At 56.0% G+C, this 23,966-nt stretch overlaps 11 protein-coding genes across 11 annotated transcripts in view; 5 read left to right on the top strand and 6 right to left on the bottom strand.

The window, feature by feature from the left end:
- Window positions 1–573: 573 nt before the first annotated feature.
- Window positions 574–1,482, bottom strand: PUNSTDRAFT_114298 (uncharacterized protein; the record flags this gene model as incomplete). The annotated part of the gene is made up of 3 exons (XM_007384915.1): window positions 574–971; window positions 1,028–1,208; window positions 1,270–1,482. 3 exons carry the CDS (start codon window positions 1,480–1,482, stop codon window positions 574–576), a joined length of 792 nt encoding a protein of 263 aa, XP_007384977.1.
- A 1,371-nt stretch (window positions 1,483–2,853) lies between these two features.
- PUNSTDRAFT_53219 (Clavaminate synthase-like protein) lies at window positions 2,854–4,286 on the bottom strand. Its single transcript, XM_007384916.1, has 2 exons — window positions 3,203–4,286; window positions 2,854–3,148 (listed from the first exon to the last, which is right to left on the bottom strand). Exon 1 carries the CDS (start codon window positions 4,224–4,226, stop codon window positions 3,222–3,224), a length of 1,005 nt encoding a protein of 334 aa, XP_007384978.1. The 5' UTR covers window positions 4,227–4,286; the 3' UTR covers window positions 2,854–3,148; window positions 3,203–3,221.
- Window positions 4,287–5,240: 954 nt separating this feature from the next.
- PUNSTDRAFT_135396 (uncharacterized protein) lies at window positions 5,241–6,815 on the bottom strand (the record flags this gene model as incomplete). Its single annotated transcript, XM_007384917.1, has 5 exons — window positions 5,241–5,736; window positions 6,362–6,374; window positions 6,427–6,542; window positions 6,601–6,638; window positions 6,684–6,815. 5 exons carry the CDS (start codon window positions 6,813–6,815, stop codon window positions 5,241–5,243), a joined length of 795 nt encoding a protein of 264 aa, XP_007384979.1.
- A 386-nt stretch (window positions 6,816–7,201) lies between these two features.
- Window positions 7,202–9,274, bottom strand: PUNSTDRAFT_121074 (MFS general substrate transporter; the record flags this gene model as incomplete). Its single annotated transcript, XM_007384918.1, has 10 exons — window positions 9,063–9,274; window positions 8,891–9,006; window positions 8,824–8,836; window positions 8,605–8,771; window positions 8,474–8,550; window positions 8,359–8,417; window positions 8,249–8,305; window positions 7,599–8,191; window positions 7,460–7,548; window positions 7,202–7,408 (listed from the first exon to the last, which is right to left on the bottom strand). Exons 1-10 carry the CDS (start codon window positions 9,263–9,265, stop codon window positions 7,202–7,204), a joined length of 1,581 nt encoding a protein of 526 aa, XP_007384980.1. The 5' UTR covers window positions 9,266–9,274.
- Window positions 9,275–9,545: 271 nt separating this feature from the next.
- PUNSTDRAFT_69459 (Mg transporter) lies at window positions 9,546–11,527 on the top strand (the record flags this gene model as incomplete). Its single annotated transcript, XM_007384919.1, has 7 exons — window positions 9,546–9,836; window positions 9,895–9,963; window positions 10,023–10,435; window positions 10,490–10,602; window positions 10,654–10,962; window positions 11,022–11,278; window positions 11,339–11,527. 7 exons carry the CDS (start codon window positions 9,546–9,548, stop codon window positions 11,525–11,527), a joined length of 1,641 nt encoding a protein of 546 aa, XP_007384981.1.
- A 111-nt stretch (window positions 11,528–11,638) lies between these two features.
- PUNSTDRAFT_103999 (glutamate 5-kinase) lies at window positions 11,639–13,737 on the bottom strand. The gene is made up of 7 exons (XM_007384920.1): window positions 13,587–13,737; window positions 13,345–13,532; window positions 13,173–13,283; window positions 13,027–13,122; window positions 12,796–12,970; window positions 11,860–12,745; window positions 11,639–11,798 (listed from the first exon to the last, which is right to left on the bottom strand). Exons 1-7 carry the CDS (start codon window positions 13,624–13,626, stop codon window positions 11,720–11,722), a joined length of 1,575 nt encoding a protein of 524 aa, XP_007384982.1. The 5' UTR covers window positions 13,627–13,737; the 3' UTR covers window positions 11,639–11,719.
- Window positions 13,738–14,114: 377 nt separating this feature from the next.
- On the top strand, window positions 14,115–14,752 carry PUNSTDRAFT_45344 (uncharacterized protein; the record flags this gene model as incomplete). The annotated part of the gene is made up of 2 exons (XM_007384921.1): window positions 14,115–14,171; window positions 14,225–14,752. The coding sequence occupies 2 exons, from the start codon at window positions 14,115–14,117 to the stop codon at window positions 14,750–14,752; spliced, it is 585 nt and encodes a 194-aa protein (XP_007384983.1).
- A 2,093-nt stretch (window positions 14,753–16,845) lies between these two features.
- On the bottom strand, window positions 16,846–19,534 carry PUNSTDRAFT_104001 (kinase-like protein). The gene is made up of 10 exons (XM_007384922.1): window positions 19,156–19,534; window positions 19,029–19,097; window positions 18,776–18,973; window positions 18,413–18,725; window positions 18,218–18,348; window positions 17,932–18,165; window positions 17,687–17,875; window positions 17,567–17,635; window positions 17,318–17,515; window positions 16,846–17,267 (listed from the first exon to the last, which is right to left on the bottom strand). Exons 1-10 carry the CDS (start codon window positions 19,237–19,239, stop codon window positions 16,959–16,961), a joined length of 1,794 nt encoding a protein of 597 aa, XP_007384984.1. The 5' UTR covers window positions 19,240–19,534; the 3' UTR covers window positions 16,846–16,958.
- An 843-nt stretch (window positions 19,535–20,377) lies between these two features.
- Window positions 20,378–20,719, top strand: PUNSTDRAFT_135402 (uncharacterized protein; the record flags this gene model as incomplete). The annotated part of the gene is made up of 1 exon (XM_007384923.1): window positions 20,378–20,719. The coding sequence occupies one exon, from the start codon at window positions 20,378–20,380 to the stop codon at window positions 20,717–20,719; it is 342 nt and encodes a 113-aa protein (XP_007384985.1).
- A 48-nt stretch (window positions 20,720–20,767) lies between these two features.
- Window positions 20,768–21,983, top strand: PUNSTDRAFT_135403 (uncharacterized protein; the record flags this gene model as incomplete). The annotated part of the gene is made up of 2 exons (XM_007384924.1): window positions 20,768–21,317; window positions 21,373–21,983. 2 exons carry the CDS (start codon window positions 20,768–20,770, stop codon window positions 21,981–21,983), a joined length of 1,161 nt encoding a protein of 386 aa, XP_007384986.1.
- A 316-nt stretch (window positions 21,984–22,299) lies between these two features.
- Window positions 22,300–23,966, top strand: part of PUNSTDRAFT_121077 (translation initiation factor eIF-2A) — a 5,127-nt gene continuing 3,460 nt past the window's right edge. The window contains exons 1-6 of the mRNA XM_007384925.1: window positions 22,300–22,416; window positions 22,472–22,613; window positions 22,667–22,782; window positions 22,832–23,115; window positions 23,182–23,482; window positions 23,537–23,958. Of these exons, the coding sequence (XP_007384987.1) occupies window positions 22,389–22,416; window positions 22,472–22,613; window positions 22,667–22,782; window positions 22,832–23,115; window positions 23,182–23,482; window positions 23,537–23,958 (1,293 nt within the window). The 5' untranslated portion in view covers window positions 22,300–22,388. The remainder of the gene's footprint in view (window positions 22,417–22,471; window positions 22,614–22,666; window positions 22,783–22,831; window positions 23,116–23,181; window positions 23,483–23,536; window positions 23,959–23,966) is intronic.

Here is a 23,966-nt window from a genome sequence, read left to right on the forward strand (position 1 = left end):
GCGGGTCTTGCGACATAGCCCCAAATCCTGTCACCGGTCGCGAGATAGGGCCACGTCTTGGGATGGAGCTACACACTCTCTCCGCTCCATCGACTTCCGGAACGATGTTCGGGAGATGCCAGCGGGTGAACTCTGCGAAAAGTGGTGGCTTGGCGACTGCCCGCGGCATGAGCGGGAGTGTAAGAAGCCTCAGGCCAAAACCTAAGATCCCAGACAGGTTTAGGTGCGGCCGCCAAACTCCATCGCGAACTCGCGCCCGCCCGCATCTCTCAAGGGAAGATCCTTCCGAAACAAGGCACCTGTAAGCTTAAGCTTGTCTGCACTCGATGACGTTGCGTCGCGCATCGCTCCTCGTCGAAAGGTGGAGCCGCGGAGCCGCGATCGTATAGCATGTCTCAGAGTGATGTCGGCGGTAAGCGCATCTCGGGAGGCTCCAAGCGTCATTTGTACAACATATCGTTTCCATTGCGTGTCCGGGTTCCAAAATACAATGCCAATAAACAACTCGTGATTCTCTTTCGCTCGTGACTAGACCCCCCCGCGCGTTCTTTTCACCAGGAGGTATTGAGGCATTTAGACGTACTTGACGGTGACGGAGGAGCCGGAGACGGAGACGGAGGTGAGGACGGAGCTGCTCTGCTCGATGTCGATGAGGGTGGCGCCAGACGGGGTGGTCGTGCCGGAGGACAGGCCCGCAGACGCGCCGGTGAAGGTGACGGTGCCGAAGTTGGCGAAGGGCACGAGCGAGCCGCCCGACTCGAAGTCCTCGACGATCCACTCCGCGTCCTGCTCGCAGAGCGCCGAGGAGGAGGAGATCGTCTTCGAGACGGACTTGCCGGTGGTGTTGTTCTTGATCACGGCCGTGCCGGACTTGGTCGAGGAGGCGGTGACGGTGACGGTGACGGAGTCGCCGGCCTTGAAGCTGATGCCGGAGAAGTCGTAGGCGTAGTCAGGGTACCACTCGTACCAGGCTATTCAACACGAGATCAGCGTGGAGTGTGAATGGAATGAGAAAGCGCGTGCTTACCATCGTAGGATACGCTGCTGCCGGAGATGGTGAAGTCGAGACCGGTCTGAAGGATGGCAGTGTCGCAGGTGTCACCGTCGATGCCGACCCAGGCAGAAGCAGAGTAAGTGCCAGAGCGAGAGCCCGAGGGCTTGGACGGGGTGGGGACGACGAAGGTGCCAGTCACCGACTTGTACGTGCCCTGCAAAGAGATATAACGTTTGAGCGCGCCGACGTGCAGGACGAGGTGCGAATCGACGTACGGAAGACGAGCTCAAGACGGCACCGGCCCAGTTCGAGGAGTACTCGACGTGGGAGGTGTTGGTGATGAGGTTCTCGGACGACACCTTGGGGCGCGACTGGTGCACACCGAGGCGGCGGCGCTCAAGGCGGGCAGTCTTGCGCTCGGCGGCGGTCGGGATACCGAACGCGGAGGTTGCGAGGAGCGCGAAGCTGAGGAGAGCGGTGGCAAGCATGTCGACGTTGAGGTGTACGAGAGAGGACAAGTACAGTCGGTGCGAGGGGGCTGTCGAAACCGGAGGTGGACTTCAACCTGAGGAACAGGGGTCGGTTGTCGCGCTCCATTTATATGTCTCGCTGCCTCAGCGATGGGTTCTCAAAGTCGTCAGCGAGAAGAACGCATCGAGGCAGTCCGCATCGAGTGCACCGTCGTGGGCAGGCGCCGCCACATGCTCCTCCCGTCCCGGGATATCCATGGGCCTTCCACCGGAGGCCGCATAGTTAGCCATGCGGTGCTGCAGAATCCCGAAGTGCAGACCACTTCTGATAAGACATATTCATGCGCAGGGTGTCAAAGAAGATCGGGCGCTGAGGTCATTGCAACGACTTTTGTTGTGTCTCCGCGTGCGCGCGAGCAGCACGTCCTTCGAGTCTTGATGCTGCTCGGGGCCAAGCATTCAGTTAAGTTAGATCTGGCTCTCCATGAGCAAGGATGAAACCTGGATGAGCACCACTTCGGATAACGGCGTATCATGCGCCTTCGACGGAAGTGATCGTTAGGGAGCGAAAGCTAAGAATAGCACGTTACTCCGGGGAAACAGGGGTTGAGCCCCATCGAGCGGTGAGGCGTAAGTACGATGAGACATGCCCGGTTTTGGATGCCTCTATGGTCTCGGTGGTGTAGCCACAGCAACTGAGCTCGGACGGAGCCCTGGGCCCAAGACTGCGCGCACCTTGCCTGCACCGTTGCCTTCTCGTCACGGGACCAATCGAGTCGACGAGAACGTCCGAGAAAGAAAACCATATGTGCCGGACGTCCAACCTGTGCATTTGGAGTAATACACCGGTCCCGAGGAAGACCGGGCTCTCCGAAGGTACCACTGTCAGGAAGCGTGTACAGAGCACACGGTCGGAAGAGCGCAATGCACATGGATGTGTCCGGACCGCCCACGATAACCTTGACGGATTCCTCTTGTGGGTGGATGTCGCAACAATTTGCACGCAGGCCGGAGAAGTTGACTGGCCGCGGGCGTAGTATACACAACAAAAGTAGGAATTCGAAGGAGTGGAGAAAGGGTGGACATGGGTGGACCTATCGCGGATGCATCAAGCAGTACCATGCGGGGTACACCATCTGGTGCCGCGCATCGGAATGCAGAGTCTGGACTGCTGAACTACAAGAAGGTACGAGGAGGCGGGTCGTGGCCGACCTGGACGAACAATGAACGAAGCACAAAAAAAAAACCCGATCTTGGTCGCGCGCGAGGCGCGTCCGGTGAAAAATCCACTTTTGGGCATGAATCACGCCAAAACGACTGGGATCGATGACCTCACTCCTCTTCCCGACTGAAGCTCGCTTTGGCCAAGATGAGATTCGGCCCACATGGTTCGCAACGCATTATCTGATTTGAAACATACCGAGCAAGTACCGATCATAGCAACATGGTACTGCATGGAACGTGACACGTAGTGTATCTCAGCGTTTCCTCGACATATAGCACATGCCCCAGTGGATCGTCCGGATCCGTGAGTAGCATCGAAGAAAAACCGGCATCCTTCATGCAATTCGACAAAATCGGCGAAAGATCTTGATAGTTTGTTCGTACTCATCACACGGCGACGTATTTGATCGTGATGTCAGAAGCCGGAACGAATACAGCCCACAAAACCTTCCGACAACGCCTGATTACTATCATCAGACGCCCGATGTGTCACGCGAACGACATTGAATCTCACCTCCAGCGCCATCGAAATCTCAATACTGCGATCTGGTCGTCGCCAACTTCAATCGTTCCTCGAAAAACTGCTTCACCGTAGGGGCGGTGGCGGCGGCCTCTCCCTCCGCCGATCGGCGCTGGACGGGAGTCAGGGACACCTCAGGATCAGGGGTTCCGAAGTACGCAATCGACCGGCGCGGTTTCTTTTGCGTAGGGGCAGGCGGGAACACGACGCGGTGGAGCGTCGCGACGCATGTCCCGCCCGTCCACGCTTCCATCATGAGCCCGAGATTGACGAGGACCGTGTCTGGAACGATAGGAGCCGCGTGCCACGTCCCCGCGTCCAGGTCGACCTCCGACATGAGCTTCACCTTCCCCTCTTCGACCGAGTTCGAGTTCGGGCGCGACTCCGGGAGGAATATCTCGAGCCCCGGCTGGCCATCGGGCTCCTGGAAGAGCAGCGTGACCGATCCCCAGTCCTTGTGCGCCCCGGCCCGTATATCGTCGTCCTCCAAGCCGGCGTCAGATGGCGGGATGGGGTAGTTGAGCAGCGTAAGCCCGCTCTGTCCCCGCTGCGCATGGCGTTCGCGGAAGAAGCCGGGAGGAAGGTCGAATGCAAGGGAGAGCTTGTCGAGCAGCATCAGCATGAGCTCGTAGCACTTGGCGTGGAATCCCTCCAGTGCCTCCCTGTCCACGCCCTCGGGCAGCTCTTGATCAGAGCGCGTCTTGGGAGGGGAGTAGCGACCGTATCCGAACACCTCCTTCCAGTCTGCCCGCTTCTGGCCACCTTCAGCGTTGAGCGCCGTCGTGCCCAAGGGGGCTAAGCCGTTGAAGTCCGGATCTTTGTCGCGGGGGTACTTAAGGCGCTCGGACAGAGGAAGAGCATCGTACAGATACGATGATATGGCGAAAGCGCCTGCGACGTCCGAAGGCTTGACCGGAGTGTCCGCAAGGGAAAGATGCAGAAATCCCGTCGAGCTCAACACTTCCAGGAATTGTGCTGGAGACGATGTGCTCAGAGACAGCAGGGGAATCGCAGACATGATCGCGAACGCGGTCAAGATACGAGCGATACGTCCAACGACCGCAGCACCATGGTCGACGTTGAGGCTGGTGCTCGCCGCCGGGCCGCGTGGCCGAGATAAGACTCGAAGAGGTTTGGCGCCTAATCAAGCGCCTGGGAGTCGTGGCCCCTTACCCCTGAATGTTACTTTCGCACCTACGTGCTAAGGCATTGCTAAGGGTGTTATTCATCTTCCAAAATAGAGCCGGAGAAAGCGGTGTACTTGTATCATGAAGTACCGAAGTCGCGACGATACTACTCGACTGGTGTCGCGCAAGCCCGTCGCACTCCGAGCCATGAGCGACTGAATGTACATGTAGCGGCATCGGCTGGCCAAAGAGGTATTAATCCGATTAATCTCAGCGTTTGCAATAAGTAATTGTCACCCGTCACGGTGCGTACTCCGCATTCTCTCCAGGACGGTATCAAGTTCATTGTCAGTTTCCTCGCCGCTGGGCCCTGCGCCTCGCTCGCCACACCGGACCCCACCCATAGCGGCGGAGACGCGATGACACATATCCCTGCAAGAAGTACGTATGTCCAGCCCGGGCGAAGGGCAGCACCAAGAGCACATCGGACGAGATTGTTCTGATAAAAATGAAAGGAGGTGGTGATGAGTTGCGATATTCAAACATAGATATCGGAGTACGCACGCAGGCTGTCACTGAGGATCCTCTTCCGGGCACGAGATCGATCATGAGAAGTCCGATATCGTTCATGATCCCAACATTCACAGCGCCGACTATGTGCTATGAGCTTCTTGCAGAGATCATACACGCGATTGACTCGCTGATGAAAAGCAAAATCAAAGGCACGGATATGTGCACCCTTTCCTGCAGACACCAACCGTATCCAAGAACGCAACCAGCATATATGATTAGCCGAAGACGCGCTTTCTCGATTGGGATGTTCTCCTCCTTGGTAACTTCGGCCTGCGCTTGCATCAGGAAAAACCGGCTTTGCTAAAAACCTCCTAAAACGTACTAAAACGTGCTCATTTAGTAGCTTTAGAGGGTTTCGGTACCCAATAAGCGACTCTTTCGATAGTCCGATTTTTCCTGATGTGGGCGACGTCCCCGTTCTCTTTCTCCGCCAGATATTTGCAAACCAGGCCATCCCGTATACGACGATACTCCCAATCGAGAACCTTGCCCATCGTCGCCGTCCCGACGATCATGCCGCCACCGATGGCGAGGAAGAGAAGACCGAGGTCTGTCTCATCCAGAAATGGATAGGCCACCGCGAAAAGCGACGACATGGACGCGACGACTCCGTAGAGCACGGCATAGATGAGGGCGAAGAAAATGAGCAAGAAGTCGAGATCAGGATAGAGGAATAATTCGAAGGGGTTGGCGAAGCGTTTGGTCGGAGCACGTTCAACGGCATCTGGGGCATAGCGGCCGCCTATCAGATTGATAGGCGTCCTGTAGATGCGAGGGGGAGGTATACTGCCGTTGCCGACCATCGACCTGAGCGTCTCCGGGAGGATGCTGTCATCATTCAACATCAGCCAAGGCTCCACACAAGTCGAATATACGCACAGAATGAACAATATAAGTGATACACCAGATCCTATGCAGAGAAACCAAAATATGGCCCTGTAGCGCCTAAGATTCACATTGCTTGATTCGATGCAAGTTTTTCACCTCCATCCGAAGTGCTGGGTGAGCGCACCTCCGATCACGGGCCCTATACACGGTCCAAGCTATCGAGGGGTAAATATCAGAGTCGGTAGGGTGCCTCGAAACAGACACTCACCAAAGATCCCATGCCAGATACACCGAAAAATGTACCTCTCTCCGCGGGTGTGGCGACATCGCTTACCACCCCAGCGGCTGTAAAATCTCCGTGTGAGTCATCATGGTAAACTGATCGAGTTACAATCATACCTAGTGCGACAGTACTCGCTGACCCACCGGCTTGGAAAAGCCTGAGCAAGATGAGGAGCCAGTATGCGTTCGTGGGAACCAGAGCTAGTCCGACACACGATACACATAGCAGTAGCATGCAGCCCAAGAACATAGGCCTCCTGCCCACTCTGTCTGCGGAAGTTCCCCTCAAATAAAGTGACATGTGAGCTAGCAGATCCCTCCGCTTGCTGAGGATTGACCATACCATATCATGGGTGCTAGAGCAAAGCACGTGAGCGCATGGACTGGAAAGGCGCAACAATTACTCACATATTCCTTGCATGACCATGTATACCGTGACCGTCAGGTTGATATTCTCTGTACTTGTGTGAAAGGCTTTCACGAGCGTGGGTATCGCAGGAAGGTATATGTTGGCGGTGAGCGGACTATATGCTCATATACAGTCAGAAGGAGACGGGTTTCAAGCGTAGGATGTCAACCCACCTGAAAAGCGCGGCATAGGAAGTGAGTGCGACTATCGCCTATTTTTCCACGGTCGTGAATACGCTATATGGCGCATTTTCCACTTTGGCCGGAGGACTAGCGGCGTGAGTCCGGGCGTCGTCCGACGAGTGCTCCCGATCTGATTTTTCAGACATGTTCGCCGGCTCAGCGTTTCCATCGCTCGCGTCGTCTATCCTGCCCTGCTTGTCAGACATGAGAGGCTTTCTGGAAATATGTCCAACAGCGAGGACCACATTTTGGCTTATAAGGTCAATAACAGGCGATGCGGGAACACCGGGAGCGAAGGCAGGCGAAGAAGCGCATCGTTGCCGATTTTGTTCCCACAGATGGTCTGAACCAAGGATTGAAGGATTTGCTTCGCGCGTTCATGTCGGGCGTGCACGAGTCATGTGCTGTTTCAGTAGCTGATCACGTTGGGGCGTCGAATCCCAGCCAATGAGCTGCGACGAATTTGCACCGCTTGGTTCCGAAGCTATCACGTTCAAGGGGACGATCATTTTTAACGAGCATGAAACCGGGGGAATTGCGAGAAAACATACAGATACACGTGCGATAGTCTAAGTCAAGCTGTGTTCAGCGTTCATTGCGTCTGGGAGTTACTCTGCAGCTGGGCCCTGCGCTTCGCTCGCCACATTGGCCCCCACCGCAGCACAACCCACAGAGCTGGAGATGCCACGACGCATATCCCCGCCAGCAAGACATACGTCCAACCCGGACGAAGCGCCTTCAATATCGGGTCCATAATGGAGACAGCGATGGCGCCGAGTGAGCACCGCACGAGGTTGTTCTGTCGAGAACGTTAGTGATAGGAGGTATGATTGAGGGTGGATACACGTACGCAAGCGGTAACAGAGGACCCTCGCCCGGGAGTCAGATCTAGCATAAGCGTTGATATGTCGTTCATAATCGCGGTACACACGTAACCGACTGAAAGTGTATAAGCTCTCGGTGCCGCGCGCGTCGAAAGCGAGACTCACTGATAAATTGGAGAATCAAAGGAACGGCGATGGACACCTGCTCTTGCAGGCACCACCCGTAACCAAGAAGGCAGGCGACGTATATGGTGAGCAGGATAGGTATCAGCCGCAAGCGAGCTTTCTCGATCGGGAAGTTCTCCTCCTTCGTCACTTCCGCTTCAGCCTCGGCAACGTCCACCTTCTCTCCGCCGTCTGCCACGTACTTGCGAACGAGCCCGTCGCGGATACGTCGATACTCCCAATCGAGTATCTTTCCCATAGTACCCGTGCCCACGATCATCCCGCCGCCGATTGCAAGGAATAGCAGGCCGAGGTCGGTCTCGTCGAGGAAGGGGTACGCGTCCGCAAAGAGCGACGACAGGGTCGCGGTGACACCATAGAAAACGGCGTAGATCAGGCCGAAGAACACGAGGAGTACGTCCAGGTCGGGATAGAGGAATAGTCGGAAGGGGTTGACGAAGCGCTTTCCGGGAGGGAGCTTGACGGCGTCTGGCGCGTACCGTCCGCCAATCAGGGTCACAGGCGTCTTATAGATGCGAGGAGGGGGTATACTGCCGTTTCCAACTATCGACCGAAGGGTCTCAGGCAGAACACTGACAGCCGTAAGGTCAGTTGAAGCAAACATACGAAGCAGATATGAACATGCGCACGCAGCGAAAAAGATGAGCGAGACGCCAGATGCTATACAAAGAAACCAGAATATCGCTCTGTGAGGAGTTTTTAGCTGCCATGTCCCTTCAACCGGCATGTATTCACTAACCTCCATCCGAAGTGCTGTGTGAGTGCGCCTCCGATAACGGGTCCAATACACGGACCAAGCTGTTCGGGAAGCAATATTTCAGCGCCTCACAGACTCAGCACAGTAACTTGCCCACCAGCGATCCCAACCCAGAAATCCCAAAGAAGCCGCCCCTCTCCGCTGCCGTAGCGATGTCGCTGACCACTCCCGCGGCTGGGGAAGAAACTCAGTAATGGTCGATTCAGTGTAGACGCGCCAATGACATACCTAGGGCAACGGTGCTTGCTGAACCTCCCGCCTGAACCAATCTGAGCACCACGAGAAGCCAATACGCGTTGGTGGGGACTAATGCGAGCCCAACACATGACAGGCACAACAAGAGCATGCAGCCCAGAAACATAGGTCTTCTGCCCCATCGATCGGCAAGTGTGCCCCTGCGCGAGAACGTCAGAAGATGAATCACGGGAATAACAGGGATGGCCGCACCATATCATTGGGGCTGCGGGAAGCGAGCATTAGCTCGGGAAGCTGAAGATGCCAGAACGATACTCACCCACTCCTTGCATAACCATGTACACAGTGACTGTCACGTTGATATTCTCCGTGCTCGTATGGAATGCCTTCGCAAGCGTTGGTATAGCAGGGAAGTATATATTGGCCGTCAGCGGACTAAATCAGAACATTGTTATGAACATAACCCCACGAGTCGAAGATAAGGAACGTGCCTGAAGAGGGCGGCGTAGGATGTCAGTGCGACTATTGTCCACTTCTCCCTCGTGGTGAAGATGCTATAGGGCGCCTCGTCTGCTTTCGCCGGAGGACTGCATGAACGGGTTGGAGCCTCGTCTGCCGCATCCGCTGAATGTCTAGGAGTCATGGAGCCATCCTTCTCTCCACTGACCGCGCCATCGGTTCGTCGCTGGGACATGAGAGGTCGTATCGGAGACTGTGTGAGTGGGGGAGAACGCCGTCCTCGTGCTGGTACTTGAAAGTCGGGGTCATGTCGTGAAACGATGAACCTGCCGACCCGGTGCCGAGTTCTTTCTCCCGAGCTCCCGCAATCGCCGTTTGCCGCTTGCCGCACCCAGCGCCTAATCGCGACTAACGCTGGCACAGCCATCACTCTGATTTGAATTGACCGTTAATCCTGTGCCACTGCACCTTTCCTTTGGACCAACACGTCGAGCTGGCCGGCGCTGTCTGGATTGATGTCTTCGCTTGAATTTCCTTCGCCTCCTTCGACTCGCGCATCTTCGGAACATGACATCGAGATGATCCACATGGAGGAGGTTGCTGTCACACCGCGACCTGAGCAGAACGGCCATAGCCACCACGTGAAGTACGAACATGAAGAGAACGACGAAGACGACGAAGACGAAGACGAAGGTGCCCGTGCCTTGCTGGGCTCTCGTGCGTCTCATGATCGACCCCGCGGGCGGGAACGGTTGGACGAGGATGACACGGGCAAATGGCTGCAAGTGAAAGGGATCGTGATCGAGGTAAGCCGTCTACCTCGTACAGTTCGCCCACTAGATGCACGACTCAGGCAATCGATAGACAGCCCCTACCCTCCTGCTTACTACCCTGGGCCTGCTGTTTACCGGCGAGCTGCTGGACCATGTTGCAGTACGTTCCATCCGGTCCTTCACACGCGGTGGGGTATAGCTGACTTACTGGACGAATAGCATTGGCGGGCCATGAAACGCGTGAACGAACTGCTTATGATCATTCCCGTGATCCTGAACCTCAAGGGTAACCTCGAGATGAACCTGTCTGCGCGTTTAGGAACCGCGGCCAACATGGGCGAGCTAGATTCTCCCGCCGCTCGAAGGTCGCTCATACTGGGAAACCTCACCCTACTCCAGGTGCAAGCGACTGTGGTATCATTTGTGGCGGCAAACGTAGCGTTCCTTCTCAGCTTCGTCATGCCCGCGGTTGATCCTCCCGTCACGCTTCCCGGCACCTCAAATGATACGCTGGCCATCCCTGACCCGGATGTGTCCACCAACGCGACCTTGTTCATGCCTCTGTTTGCACGAGTCCCGCGACCTGGCCAAAGGCCGATCAACGACGGCCACCCGAGGTCCGGCCTGGCGGAGTAGGTCCGGAGTCAATCACTCTGCTTCGACGCGCGTACTCAACCGTGGCCCAGATACGTGATGGTGACCTCCACTTCTATGTCGGCTGCGTGCCTGTCAAGTCTCATCCTGGGCTCCTTCATGTGCGGCCTCGTGGTGCTCTGTAGGCGATTCGGCCGGGATCCAGGTAGGTTCCGCAGAAGAGATCACCGGATCAGCGGCTTACACCTCTTCGCAGACAACATTGCACCACCAATAGCAGCATGTCTTGGAGATCTTGTCACGCTCTGTCTCCTCGGTCTGGTCTCATCGATCTTCATCTTCGTCATCAACACGCCTTTCCCATTCGTGGTCACCATATTACTCATGCTCTCCGCAAGCGCGTGCGTCGGATTCACGCGCCGGAACGACTCTGTCAAGCACCTTCTCGGACAGGGTTGGTCGCCCTTATTCGGGGCGATGGTGATTAGCAGCGGGTCCGGTATAGTGCTCGACCTCTTCGTCAGCAGATATGAAGGTTTCGCGCTGTTGGCGGTGGTGATCAGCGGTGAGTTGCTACTGTGCCGGCGGCAGCTCCCTTCCCGATGCTTATTCTGGTTGGCGCAGGCCTTCCCGGTAGCACGGGCTCCGTGTTCGTCTCGCGGCTATCGACTGCATTGCACGCTGCCGCCGCGTCGGCAGGTGCGCTTCCCACGTCGTCGAAACTGGGCACTCGGCAGCCTAGCCCGCGGCTGGTGATGCTCACGCTGCTCCTGGTAACGTTCCCGGTCGAGCTTGTGTTCCTCGGGACGCTCCGCGCCCTTGGCTGGCTGCGACCGCCCGTCCTGTTCGTGGCTTTCTCGGTGCTTTTCTTCTGCATCGCCGTGAGTAGTCCTGCTGTCTCGCTTCCGCGGACCCTTCAACTCCTGAAACTGGACATGCAGGTTTCGGTATCTTTGCTTCTCGCACAGGTGCTCACGAATTTTCTGTGGTCGAAGAATCTTGACCCGGACATGTACGCGATGCCGATACACTCGGCGCTCGTCGATCTTGTAGGACAGCTTCTGCTCGTCGTGTGTTTCGAGATCGTGTCGAAATTGGGGGCCGACGTGCGAGCTCCACAAGGAGGGTGATATATACGGGGATGGAGCCTCGATCGTAGACACTGAATTATCTTCACTACCTCTTTTAATACCTTGCATAACTTATATCCCTGTCTTCCTGCCTCGCAGTTAATCGCACAGTCGATCCTTCTGATATATTGCACGAAAGCGAGGAAAACAGGCAAGTACTCTGACGCAACCAAGATTCGCCCCTAGACCTCTCTAGGGCGGAACACGAATGGTTATGTTTTCGACGACGTACTCTGAATCTGCATACCCTAGAAGTTGCGGGATGTAGGAGCTGTCAAGCAACAGGAGATCGTAAGGCTGAGTCACAATGGAAGGAAGCAGGCTGGACCGACCTCTTGAGACCCTTGACTCTCGATATCTGCTCCGAGTTGTAATTGGCGAGGCCTCGACCGACTTCGAGATATTGCCAGTCTTGCTCATCAGGTTCTTCGGTTACTACGCTTCCTTCTCCCTGCGTGAATGTGGTGGTGGTGCTCTCGACCACCGTCTTGAGGGTGTTGGAAGACGGTATGTTGGCAAGCGACTCTAGAGATGACGACAAAGGCTCCAAGGAAACGATCGAAGAGCTCATAGATGCCGCCGCTTGGATGACGGGCGTCGGGGGCTCACTGACGCTGTCCACCGTCGACCTTCTTGTTGTCGACGAAACCGTGAGGTTGGCTCCCTCGTGTTCTCCTTCCTGTCTCCTTACTACGATCCTCACCGCCTGTCCAGCCGCAAAAGCCCCCTCGACGCCTACGACGCCTACGGGCAGCAAGCGCCCGCCGGATTCTCTTCGCGACAGCACGGCGTGTGCGCCGGCGTCGATGATGACGCTGCCCGACGGGTAGAGCGTGTGCGACGTCCACGATTTGAGGTCCCGGAGTGGGGCAGGAGAAGGCGTGAATAGCGTGTGAGGGGGGCGGGCAGGGGTGACAGTGCCGGATGCCGGCGCAGAGTCGGGATGCGGCAGGTTAACGGTTTTTGGAGTTGGGGTTGGAAGCTCACTCGCTTCTGAACCAGAGCCAGCGCTGAGCGAAGACGGGGTAGATGGAAACGGGGCAGTCGGGGAGAAAGGGGCTAGCGAGTGGTTGTATTCGATGATGTCGAAGATCGCGTGGGGGCGTTTTGAGGAGGTGATGACTGTTGCGACGCCTGCTGCCGTCGCGATTTCAGCTGCGATGATTTTGGTCTCCATGCCGCCTGTGCCAAGGCTCGATCCAAGCGTCGATGTGCTCACTATAACACGATGGATGTCTGGTAGGTATATGGAGGATATGGTAACTGACCTTGTTTGCGGATCGCGCTGATGGACTCCACGACCTCTATCTGGCGCGCGTTTGGGTCCCTTCGCGGATTGGAGGTGTATAATCCGTCGACGTCGGTGAGGAGGAAGAGGTAATCGGCATGGATCATTGCGGATGTTATGGCCGACAGAGTGTCATTGTCGCCAAATTTGATTTCCTATGCAATATGCGATTGATTTAACGAGAGCGGTACTGATTGGAAGTGAAACGTACGCTGACAGAAACCGTGTCGTTCTCGTTGACTATCGGGACGACACCCATGGACAGAAGTTCTGTGAAGGTGTTGGCTGCGTTTAGATATCGAGTTCGCTAGAGCGGAAGTTAGGTCGGTATAGCTTGAGCCAATATCCAGTACGTACATCAGCGATATCGCCTCTCGTCAACAAGACTTGCGCTATGGGCTGTTCAAATTGGCCAAATAGGTTGTCCCAAAGCGCAATGAGGCGTCCTTGACCAACCGCAGCGAGAGCCTGCAAGCTAGCATGAGAATAAATACAGTATCGCACTAATGTCAGGGACGATATAACTCACCTGCTTCCCTGCTAGGCTCTTCGGTCTGCTCGGCATGTCCATCCTCTTGAGTCCAACAGCGATGGCACCCGAGCTGACCAGCACCACCTTATGCCCAGCAGCACGAAGGTGCACTACGGTTTCCACGAGAGCCGACAAGGTCGACAGAAGAGGCTGATGAGTCTTCTCATGGACGATAGAGGACGACCCTTAGACATCGACGTTGGTCTAGGTTGTCCAGATCGCTGAGAGTGTGTTCGTACCCAGCTTGATGACAATCGTGCATGGTCTTGACTTCACCATCGCTGATAGGGCCAGATCCTGCGCAGGTCCTGGTCGCGGTGACTGAGGTTGGAATGCGAGACGCGAATGCAAACGGCGTCCCACGGTCGGAAATTTAAACTTATGTTCCACAGCACGGCTGTGAGGTGGGCATCTCCGGGGTACAGGGTTGTCCTTGGATAGACTAATCCGTGGACAGGCTCCTAATACCATCCGCTCGTACCGTGTCTCGCTCCTCAATCCTACTTGCGCGGGCGAGGCTGATTCCGAAAGGGAGAAGGGAAGTGATGATCATGTGCAGCACTGGATTATGTCAGAGCCCTTAAGCGAGTTTCCTTTTATATCGGCGTAAGTGAGGAGCGGACACGGTAGAGCGGCTGGCCAAACTCGACATTTCAAATTACGGCAGGAGCTCGGCACACCTCGCTACCACCCAACATAGGGTCTCGGCTAACATTAATCTTCTTGCTCTTTTCGTAGTTTTAGTTTCGCGATGAATATACCGTCAAATGCATGATACATCCACGCTCCAGGGTCAAAAGTGCTCCCCGGGATTTGACTGCCAAGTGTATTGACATATGATATAGCTGTTGATCTGTCCTGTCTGGAGTGAGGACAGCGGAGACAGGACCGCCGGCTCGCGCGCGCGGATAACCTGGCGCAGCACGCGAGGACGCACGCGCGTGCGGATGCGGAGGGCGTCGCGCACGTCGACAACGGGGTGTATGCGCACGAGCCGGAGGACCCGCGTGCGGACGAGGCCGACGTCGATTCGGAGGATGAGATTTATGCGCAGCAACAGCAGCAACAACAGCAACAGCAACAGTACGCGACGTCCTTCGGCGTACCGAGTCAGGCGCAGGTCCAAGGTCAGGGGATGGCGTCCGACTGGGTGCAGACCGCCTTCCCCGGCGCGGCGGCTACGGCTGCCGCCGTTCCGCCCGCGGTCGCCCACCTCCGCCACGGCAGCGGCGTCTCGTCCTCCTCGCTCGGCTCCACCAACTCGCTGCAGCTGCACTACCGGTACCTCTCGCCCGACTCGGCCTCGTCGCTCTCCGCGCCGTCGACCACGATTGCGCCCGTCCGCTTGTCGAGCCTGAACCGGAGCCCGTCAAGCTTGTGCCGGATGGTGTCGACGTCGTCGTAGGGCAGGAGAAGATCACCGAAGCCGGAGCGCGAGGTGAGCGAGATGATTGCCACGATCGACCCTGGCGGGGCAGTTAGGTGCAAGCCCATCCTAGCGCGTCGGTGCAGGATGTGGACGACGATGCCGATGATGCCGATAAGTCCGAGAGCCGCTGCCAGGCCATGTGCAGCGAGTTCACTGCGAACAATTGACCTACGTACAATGTTAATTCTGGACATTTGCTCGAGTCAGTGGAGGTCATATCATGAACAAGTACAACACACCGCTGCGGTTTTGACCGTGGAGCAGCATTAAAATCCGGTACGCGGTGAACTCCTCCACTTTGCCAGGGATGCCGAGCTCGTAGAGCCCGCGGAGCATCGTCTGACAAGCGTTGTATTCAACCATGTCCCTCTGTTCTCATGGATCGCCGACGGGAACAGTACCTGTACGTCGATCCCGATCGCGAGCGGGGACGAGAGCGCGATAAGAAAGCGGGCCAGAGCAAGCGATTCTTGGATTCTTGGATATGGACGACCACGCGCGGAGGGCTGCGGCCGCACTGGAGAACATGGATGACCCGGAGGCGGCGAGGAAGATCGGATACGACAACGATTAGAGGCAGGCGGACTGAAGGGTGTTGTTGTTGTTAGTGGTGGTGGTGGTGGTGGTGGTGGCAGCGTGGTGGCGGCAAAGTGCAGTGGGTCTATTTCGCTGTGCAGAATAATCCAAGCCCTAGGTTGAGTGTTGCTGAGAAACTGAGGTGTGCCGAGTTGTGCCGTAATTTGAAATGTCGAGTTTGGCCAGCCGCTCTACCGTGTCCGCTCCTCACTTACGCCGATATAAAAGGAAGGTCCCTAATCCCAATTTGGATCTGACATAATACATGTCTTAATATGGATACTAACTCCCATCCCTCTCGGATTCAGCCTTGCCCACGCAAATAGGATTGAGGAGCGAGACACGGTACGAGCGGATGGTATTAGGAGCCTGATCCGTGGATAACCGCGGATACGAACCGTTTCGCACGGATACAATTCGGATCGGATTAGTTCTCACGGATTACGGTGTCGCGCTGATATCGTACCATCCGTGTTCAACTCGGGTTTCTGGTGTCCCGTGCACTCTCTGACTGTTCACTTGTACCTACGAAAGCATTGTGAACGACAGTCATTGGTCCACCCTGGACCTGTCTATGTCAAGGAATTCACCTCCTGAATCGCCTGTATCATTATCCCATGCACTTTCGCCATCACCAAGCTCTTCTTCGCAATTCTCATCCAAACGAGCTTCCGACGCATTATCACGGCAACACTCCCAGACTGACGAGAATGACAAACAGGCAACTGTCGAGCCGTCACATAAGAGGAGAAAGCGGACAAAATCTGGCCTATACAGCGAGAGTACTGAACAGGTTTGGGGCAAACCTGACTCGGAAATCATTGGTACGCAATCCAGTTGCAGAGCCTGCGTGCTAGAGTTGCCGTAGGTTCCTGGGTAGAGGCTCCTTGGTTTGATCTCGAAGAGACTACACGACTCGTAGACGACACGTCACAACCACTGAGAGGGTGACTTATCACTCAATCTCCGTGAACTCCCCTTAGATTCACTATACTATAGACCTTACATGTCGCATCTACTCTACACTCCATACATAGACCCTCAGATTCGATGTAATCTAGCGTACATACCTAGTATCCGTATGGATGTCACAATCCGCGGTATCCGCACGGATTGAATCCGCGCAGATATTGACCCGTGAATGTTTCGGCGGATGGATACGGATCATATCCGGATTCATCCAGGGAAAAGCCTGCCGGGGTAGACACCCGAGCCGCCGTGGACAGAAGAGTAAACATCGCCAACCCATGCCAATCCCTGGCTTATGGCGAACCATCTCCTGTCAAGAACAAGCCATTACATATCGATCTGCAAGCCTGAGTTTGTCTTGGAGTATCTTCGACTCGACCTTTGTGTAGCTCGGTGAGTGCTAAGCTCTTTTTTTCTGTATGGCTATCGCCTTGTTATGAATGGATTGCAGGCGCGGCGACTGGCGGGGCCTCATATACGTTGGAGGCTGGTCGATGCGAGTTGCGCATTTCTTATCACAGCGATAGACACCGTGTAGTAGATACAGCACACAAATACATACTGCACAGGCAAAAGGCACATACACTGGGCGTAGACGACCACTGTTACAGTGGTGGTCACTGGTTCGCGAGCTCACTTATGATGTCGGCGTGGCAATACCTCCTCTGACACTCGCACTCCTTCGAGGTACCACATCCTGTACCCGGATCCAATCTCCGCCTATATCTTCGAGAGCGTCGACAACAAAGCTCATTGAGGGTCGCATCGCCGGTTCCGTTGCCCAGCACAGCTCCAGCAAGCGCCAAAGTCGATCAGATATGAGTTCGGCGTGGGGCCGAAGGACATATGGCGCGGCGGGTCTTTCCGGCTTTCCTCCTCGCGTCAGATGCCTTATAACTTCGTACTCGCTGTCAAGGTTGGGGAAAGGGGCCAATAGCGTGAATGCCTAAGAAGCTTGTCAGATCAGTCAATGATTAAACTGTGGGTCATGCTCGCCTCGAGACATGTGCATGCAAATGACCAAACGTCGCTGGCGATGGTATATTGCCTGAACTCAGGAAGAAATGCTTCCGGTGCTGTCCACTCGCAGGCTAGCTGTGCGGTCCTTCTTTGCGGGCTACCGTCGCCGACGATAGCGGCAAAATCGAACCCTGCTAAGCGTGCGTGCTTCCAGCGATCCACGTATATGTACCACTGTATCGGCGTGATTTAGTTTCGTTATCAGTCAAAGCTACATCAACGCACACCGCGAAGGTTTCCATGAACGATGGATTCTGAATGCAGATACTGGAGTGCTTCGGCCGCCTCCAGGAGCTGGTTTATTGTTCAGCCGACGATGCCTGGTAACGAAGACGATGACTGCACCAATCTGTGAATCTTCGCATTCCCGACTCTCTGTCTGTCGATGTACTCGACCAAGTTGCCATTGTTCATCCAAGGTGTGACGGTTACTGTCCATACCGCGGGGTCGAACGTACCAACATCCAGCCCGGTGAGAGGCAAAACGTGAGGATGTTCGGCGGCTTTCCATACGAGCATAGCATGGATGAATCGCTGTGGAAATATTTAGCGCCGAAATACAGACGCGCGAATGTTGTAGGAGGCGCGACCTTCTTCGTCGTGTGGTAATCCGAGTACCGTTTCAGTGCCACCACGCGACTCTGTAGCAGGCCTTTGTGGATATCTGCCCATATTCCGGAACGCGGGTACTCCGGAGTGCGCTGGATTCCGCGGACGCAAAGTGCGGCAGGTAAATGGCGAGAGTGGTGTATCAACTCGGTCAGCACCGCGATGAAGTGTTTCTTCTGCGTTGGATTTGGCGGTGGGAATGAGTGAAGGAGTATCTAGGGCCGCAAGATGAGACTCCCATTGCACGGCATATAGGATATAACACACTTCGCACACGAAGTCGATGAGCTTTCCTGCGTCACTACGAGTGATACAGAGCCGCAATGGAGCTTCCACGATGACATATTTGACTTGGATATCCAGCTCGGTAAAGAACAAGATTGGATCATATTCCATAGCTGAACATGTGAGAGTAAAGTATCATGAGTAGATGTGTATACCATGGAGCATGTGATCACTCACCGATCTCAAGGATGTCGTCTGCTCCCCATCCGAAGTCGACGGACTCAGGGTGCACCAGCGCAGTCCCGGTTGCGATCTCGTCAAGCGGGCTCTGCCTCAGCATGTCAACCATTACCTCGGATACCTGCTTAGCGGTAGGTCTTCTAGCCGCATCCGAGTCCCAACACTGATCGGTAAGGTCCCATATAGAATCAATCGTAGATGCTCCGAGGTCGAGCTGAGATGGCCTGGTAAGACGTCGACCTCTACTTATCGCAAAAACGACTTGATGGTCGTATGCTATGTCGGGGAAAGGGTGTTGCCGTGTGAATGCCTACAGATTCATCGATGAATCGCCTAGGCCGTGTGACAATGGCAGCATACCTCCAAGCAAAGGCAGCCAAAAGCGTAAACATCGGTTTGGGTGTTTCGTACAGCGTCAAGGAATAATTCCGGCGCGTTCCATCGCCATGATCCAGTAGTCCTGGTGGCGTTCGAGGTTATGCCCGTTCCCTCTGCCATTAGCGACAGTCCAAAATCTGCAAGTTGCGCATGCTTCCCGGTGTCGATGAGAATATTGCTCTGACAAGATCGTCGATAAGTACACGTCCAATTTTTGGTCCACAAACCGACTTACACATCGTAGATCACCGTGTACGATGGATTGTGAGTGGAGGTAATGCAGCCCTTGCGCCGTCTCCGAGAGCTGTTCGTGCTATCAGTCCAGCCACGGGGCATTGATGACGGACTTCAGTGCAACGTACCAAACGCTTGAGCTCAGCCGGTCGAAGATCCTCCTTGATGATGAAGTTGAGCATATTCCCGTTCTCCATCCATGGAGATACCATAGACGTGTGTGCAATCACTGACACGTCACTGGCTTCTAGGCCCAAAAACGGGAGAACATTGGAATGTTGAAGATAGTGCCAGTTGATGACCTCTCTGCAAAGTTTTTCAACCAGTACATCTTTCTGGGTCCCGTCCCAGACGCGTAGACGTTTCAGGGCGACCCTTCTCCCGTGGTAGACACCTTCGTATATGTCCGCGAATCCGCCGAATGCGACGGCGTTGGGAGATACCGAGTCAACCGTGACAAATAAGGAGGAGGGAAGGTGATCGAAGGTTCGAGCGAGTTTCACAATCAGTTTACTCAGTTGAGTGCGGAACCCAACCTCAGTCCCGTCGTTCCAGATAGTCGTGTTGGTAAGGGCCTGAAACAAGAGTCGGATACTATGGCAATGAGAATGGACGCGCTATCTCACACGATACAGGCTGTCGATCAACCTCGGCGCTTCTACTCGAGATATCAAAACATCATTTGCCCTGTCGCCGCGCCGCAAGTGATCCCCAATGATCACCGAGGACAAGATGTCCAGTTCCTTATCGTTCAACTCTGGAGATGACTCATGAGAAGAAGTTCGAGTATGACCATAATGGGTGTGATTCACCAATGGTGACTGTATCCTGTGTCTCCGATTGCACGTACACCCAAGGACTCGGATCTGTACTAGATACTACTCCATCTTGAGAGAGCCCGTTCTCCTGACTCATATTGAGTATTTCAAGGGTAAATAGAGCACGCCGGACGATAGCATTAGGACGTTAAGAGGAGCTATCGTCGCCAGTATGGATGTAGCATGAGATCAAAGCGAGGTCCGGGGCATCAACGCCCGTAGCATACAGGGGGCGGCTGTGCTTGGGCGTTTGTCTCTGGCTCCGTTGATGACCGAGCCAATGCCACGACGCTTTGTTCGCTCCAGGATTCGGGAACTGGACCACTTGGACTTTTCGAGACCCAAAATACTCTACAGAAAACCTCATTACGACATGACCGTTCTCGACGTTACGCCTATTCATGTCCGAATCAAAAGTTCACGCTCTGATAGCTCTTGCTCTTACTCTAACCGCGACTTTCAGCTGATCGGAATCCTCAGATCGGCATGATCCGGATGTCCTTCTGACTCGAGCCAACACAGCACGAGAGTTATGGCACCTCTACGGCCTCCGCCCGTGGGGAAAGGGCGCCGCGTGCATAGGCCCAATGGCGCCCGACGGCGCCCGCGCAGGCCGCCGATGGGTATCTTCTGCTCCAAACGGAAGGAGCAGGCAGACGAGGCCGCCGGACGGCCGCCTTATGGCGTCGCCGTGCCCTCTATGAAGTTGCCCGAAGGTTACCTGAGCTCGCGCTATAAACCCGCGCTGGCCGCCGATGGGTATCTTCTGCTCCAAACGGAAGGAGCAGGCAGACGAGGCCGCCGGTCGGCCGCCTTATGGCGTCGCCGTGCCCTCTATGAAGTTGCCCGAAGGTTACCTGAGCTCGCGCTATAAAAGCAGGCTCGGATACCGCTCTCCAACATCCAGTTCAGGATATTCGCAATGCCTTGCAACTTCAAGTTCACCAACACTCACTCTCCTACTCGCACCGCTACCTTCTCCAGCCCCCCTCGCTGGAGCGTACTCGCGGAGAAGCTCGCAAATCTGTACAGTATCCCCGCGTCCAGCGTGGGCGTCACGTATCGCGACTCGGAGGGCGACGAGGTCACTCTCAACTCTGAGGAAGAGCTCGCCGATTTCTATCTCACTTCCCTTCCCAAAGGTCAAACCATCCTATTCAACGTCGTCGAACTCGGTCAGGAGCCTGCCAGCACAGAGAGCCGAGCACGCTCTGTGACGCTTGATGATGACGGCGTGAAATTCAACGAGGAAGATCTCATGGAGATGGACGAAGGCATTGAGAAGCTTGACATCGAGTCCGAGTCGAGCGATGACGAGTCGGAGTCAGCTGCTGGCGATGCCCCGCCGGAGGGCACCACTCGCAGTGGAAGCGCCGTCACGACGGTCGTATATGAGGTTATGGCCGACGGAGCGCGCCGCATGGCCGAGGACGACGCCGCTCCCCGTACTCGCGACACCGATAATGATCCCCGTGCGCTGTGGGCCGAGATGATGTTCGGCCGCCATGCCCACGGCATGTTCTGCAGAGGACGTGGAGGACATGGACGAGGCGGCGGACGCGGACGCGGCGGGTACCACGTGCACCAATCCATGCACCTCCTCCATCGCATGCGCCCCAACGAGCCATTCCAACAACCCCCGGCGCCGCCAGCATTCGGCATGCCGCACGGGGGACCCGCACCCTTCTGGCGACCGCCCTTCGGTCCGGATCAGCACGCGCCGTTCCCGCCTCACGCGCCCTTCAACGAATTCCATGGTCCGGGTCATGTACTGCCTGATATGCCTCCTCACCATCATGCGCACGGATTCCCCTTTGGTCCAGGCCCTCGTGAAGGTTTCGACACTCGAGGACGCGGTCGGGGCATGCACGGCCGGGGCGGCGCGCATCACCACCGCTTCCACCCGTTCTTCCGCGGATTCGATGGGGATGCAACCCACGGCGGACCAACTCGCCCTGGTCCTGGTGCCCGTCACCACCATGGTCATCACCACCGCGGCCGTGGCGGATTCACGCCGCCTTGCGCACGCTTCGAAATATCTTCGCCTCACCCCCATCTATCCATGCCCCCGTTATGCTCTTGAGCAGCTTCAGCATCGCAGTATCCTTGCATTTATGAACGATGTCTCTTTACCATAGTTTGGTTCACGATTCGGACCAGGACGTAAGTACATAGGTAGTTAGTGTATGAGATAATCAGATAAAAACTCGAATATATATATATATGCGTTTCGGCGCGACAAAATTGTGTGATAATATCCTTGGACGTTGAGTCATGATCATAAGCATGTAAATTTGCCGTCGACCACATACCACATTTCGTTCGTGTTGAAGATCTAATCGCGGCGACGGTCGAGGTGTTACCTCCGATCAAGGGCCGGAAAGCTGTGCTCAGTCACGTGATAGTGGGGAGAGATATAGCCTCGCCTTTGCCGCAACTTTTCTCCAACGTCGACGCTCGGACAGCCGTTGTCCACCTCCTGTGAGGCATTCATTTGCTTCACCCTCGTCCTCCCCAGCCGTCCATCCTCTCGCTCAGCTGAAATGGCTGTACCATCTCAGCAATACGCTTGTCAGTTGCATCTGCCCTGCCGGTCTTTCGGTCTTTGTTGTTGACTTGACGGCAGTCCGCGCCCAGAAGAGCCTTGGACTCGTTGGGGGAACCCCAGACTACGCACCCTTGGAAGCATTCAAGGCCCCGGAATCTGCGGCGAGGACGTACCAGTACAGCTCCGATGGTCGTCTCTTCGCTCTGGCACTCCCGGAGGGGTACGTGGAGCCCCCAAAACTCATCTCCGAGTTCTCCGCTCACACGTCAGCAGCGTGTTCATCTATCAAGCCGAATCCGCTCAGCTCCTACAGCAGCTCCAGATTCCCGGCGTGGTCGAGATCAACTTTTCCCCTCGAGGAACTTATATCTCGACATGGGAGCGGCCAGGTACGTCGCACCTGCCTCGCACGACCTCGCTGATCACGCCTCTTCACAGTCAAACTCGACGATGGCTCTCAGCACAAGAACCTGCGCATCTTCTCCGTGTCCACCGGCGAGGAGCTCGCGTCGTTCACGCAGAAGTCGCAGGAGGGTTGGGACGTGCAGTACACCATCTCCGAGTCGCACGCGATCCGGTTAGCGGGACAAGAGATACAGGTTTTCAACCCGGCGGACTGGTCCAAGGGTGTCGTCGACAAGCTCAAGGTTGAGGGCGTCAAGAGTATTACCCTGAGCCCTGGGCTGAACCCATCCGTAGCCGTGTTCATCGGCGAGAAAAAGGTGCGCGCGCGTTCATAATTGTATTCAACTAACCAATATAGTAACCATTGACACTTCGTCAATCAGGGTGCACCGGCCATCATCCGCGTGCTCGGCCTTCTGTCCCTCAACAGTGCTCCCACGGGCCAGAAGACCTTTTACAAGGCTGACCGGGCGACCATCAAATGGAACACGCTCGGCACGCAGGTCTTGATCCTCACGCAGACCGATGTCGATGCGGCCAACAAGAGCTATTACGGCGAAACGGGCCTCTATCTTCTCAGCGCGGCGGGCAACTTTGACTGCAGGGTCACGCTGGACAAGGAGGGTCCCATCCACGACTTTGCATGGAGTCCAAACTCGAAGGAGTTCGGCGTCGTCTACGGCTGTGAGCGTCTTGTCTCCTGATTGCTCCGATAACATCTCATCGGCCTTTCGGTAGTCATGCCCGCGAAGGCCATGATTTTCGACCAGCGCGTGCGCACGCTGCACGACTTCGGCGCCGCCCCGCAGAACTTCATCTCCTTCAACCCGCAAGGCCGGCTCGTCGCGCTCGCCGGCTTCGGCAACCTGGCGGGGAAGATCAACGTGTACGACCGGCGCACGCTCGCGAAGGTCACCACGATCGACGCCCCGAACACGTCGCACTGCGAGTGGTCCCCGGACGGCCGCTTCCTGCTCACCGCGACGCTCTCCCCGCGCCTGCGCGTCGACAACGGCATCAAGATCTGGCACTGCACCGGCCCGCTCGTGCACGTGCAGCTCACGGACGAGCTGTACCAGGTCGGCTGGCGCCCGACGCCCGTCGACGCCCTGCCGCCCTTCGGGCAGGCGCTCCCGCCCGCCCCGGCTCCCGCGCCGAGCGTCGCCCT

This window comes from Punctularia strigosozonata (genome assembly GCF_000264995.1).
Source record: "Punctularia strigosozonata HHB-11173 SS5 unplaced genomic scaffold PUNSTscaffold_8, whole genome shotgun sequence".
In the NCBI taxonomy this organism is placed as follows: Eukaryota; Fungi; Basidiomycota; class Agaricomycetes; order Corticiales; family Punctulariaceae; genus Punctularia; species Punctularia strigosozonata.

Coding starts and splice junctions, on each gene's coding strand:
- PUNSTDRAFT_53219 (XM_007384916.1), bottom strand. CDS start 4,226: ATGTCTGCGATTCCCCTGCTGTCTCTGAGCACATCGTCTCCAGCACAA.
- PUNSTDRAFT_103999 (XM_007384920.1), bottom strand. CDS start 13,626: ATGGTGAAGTCAAGACCATGCACGATTGTCATCAAGCTGG. Junction 13,533..13,586: donor CACGATTGTCATCAAGCTGG/GTACGAACACAC, acceptor TCGATGTCTAAG/GGTCGTCCTCTATCGTCCAT. Junction 13,123..13,172: donor CGAGAGGCGATATCGCTGAT/GTACGTACTGGA, acceptor CTTCCGCTCTAG/CGAACTCGATATCTAAACGC.
- PUNSTDRAFT_104001 (XM_007384922.1), bottom strand. CDS start 19,239: ATGGTATCTCCATGGATGGAGAACGGGAATATGCTCAACTTCATCATC. Junction 18,974..19,028: donor TACACGGTGATCTACGATGT/GTAAGTCGGTTT, acceptor CGATCTTGTCAG/AGCAATATTCTCATCGACAC. Junction 17,268..17,317: donor TTGCATGCACATGTCTCGAG/GCGAGCATGACC, acceptor CAAGCTTCTTAG/GCATTCACGCTATTGGCCCC.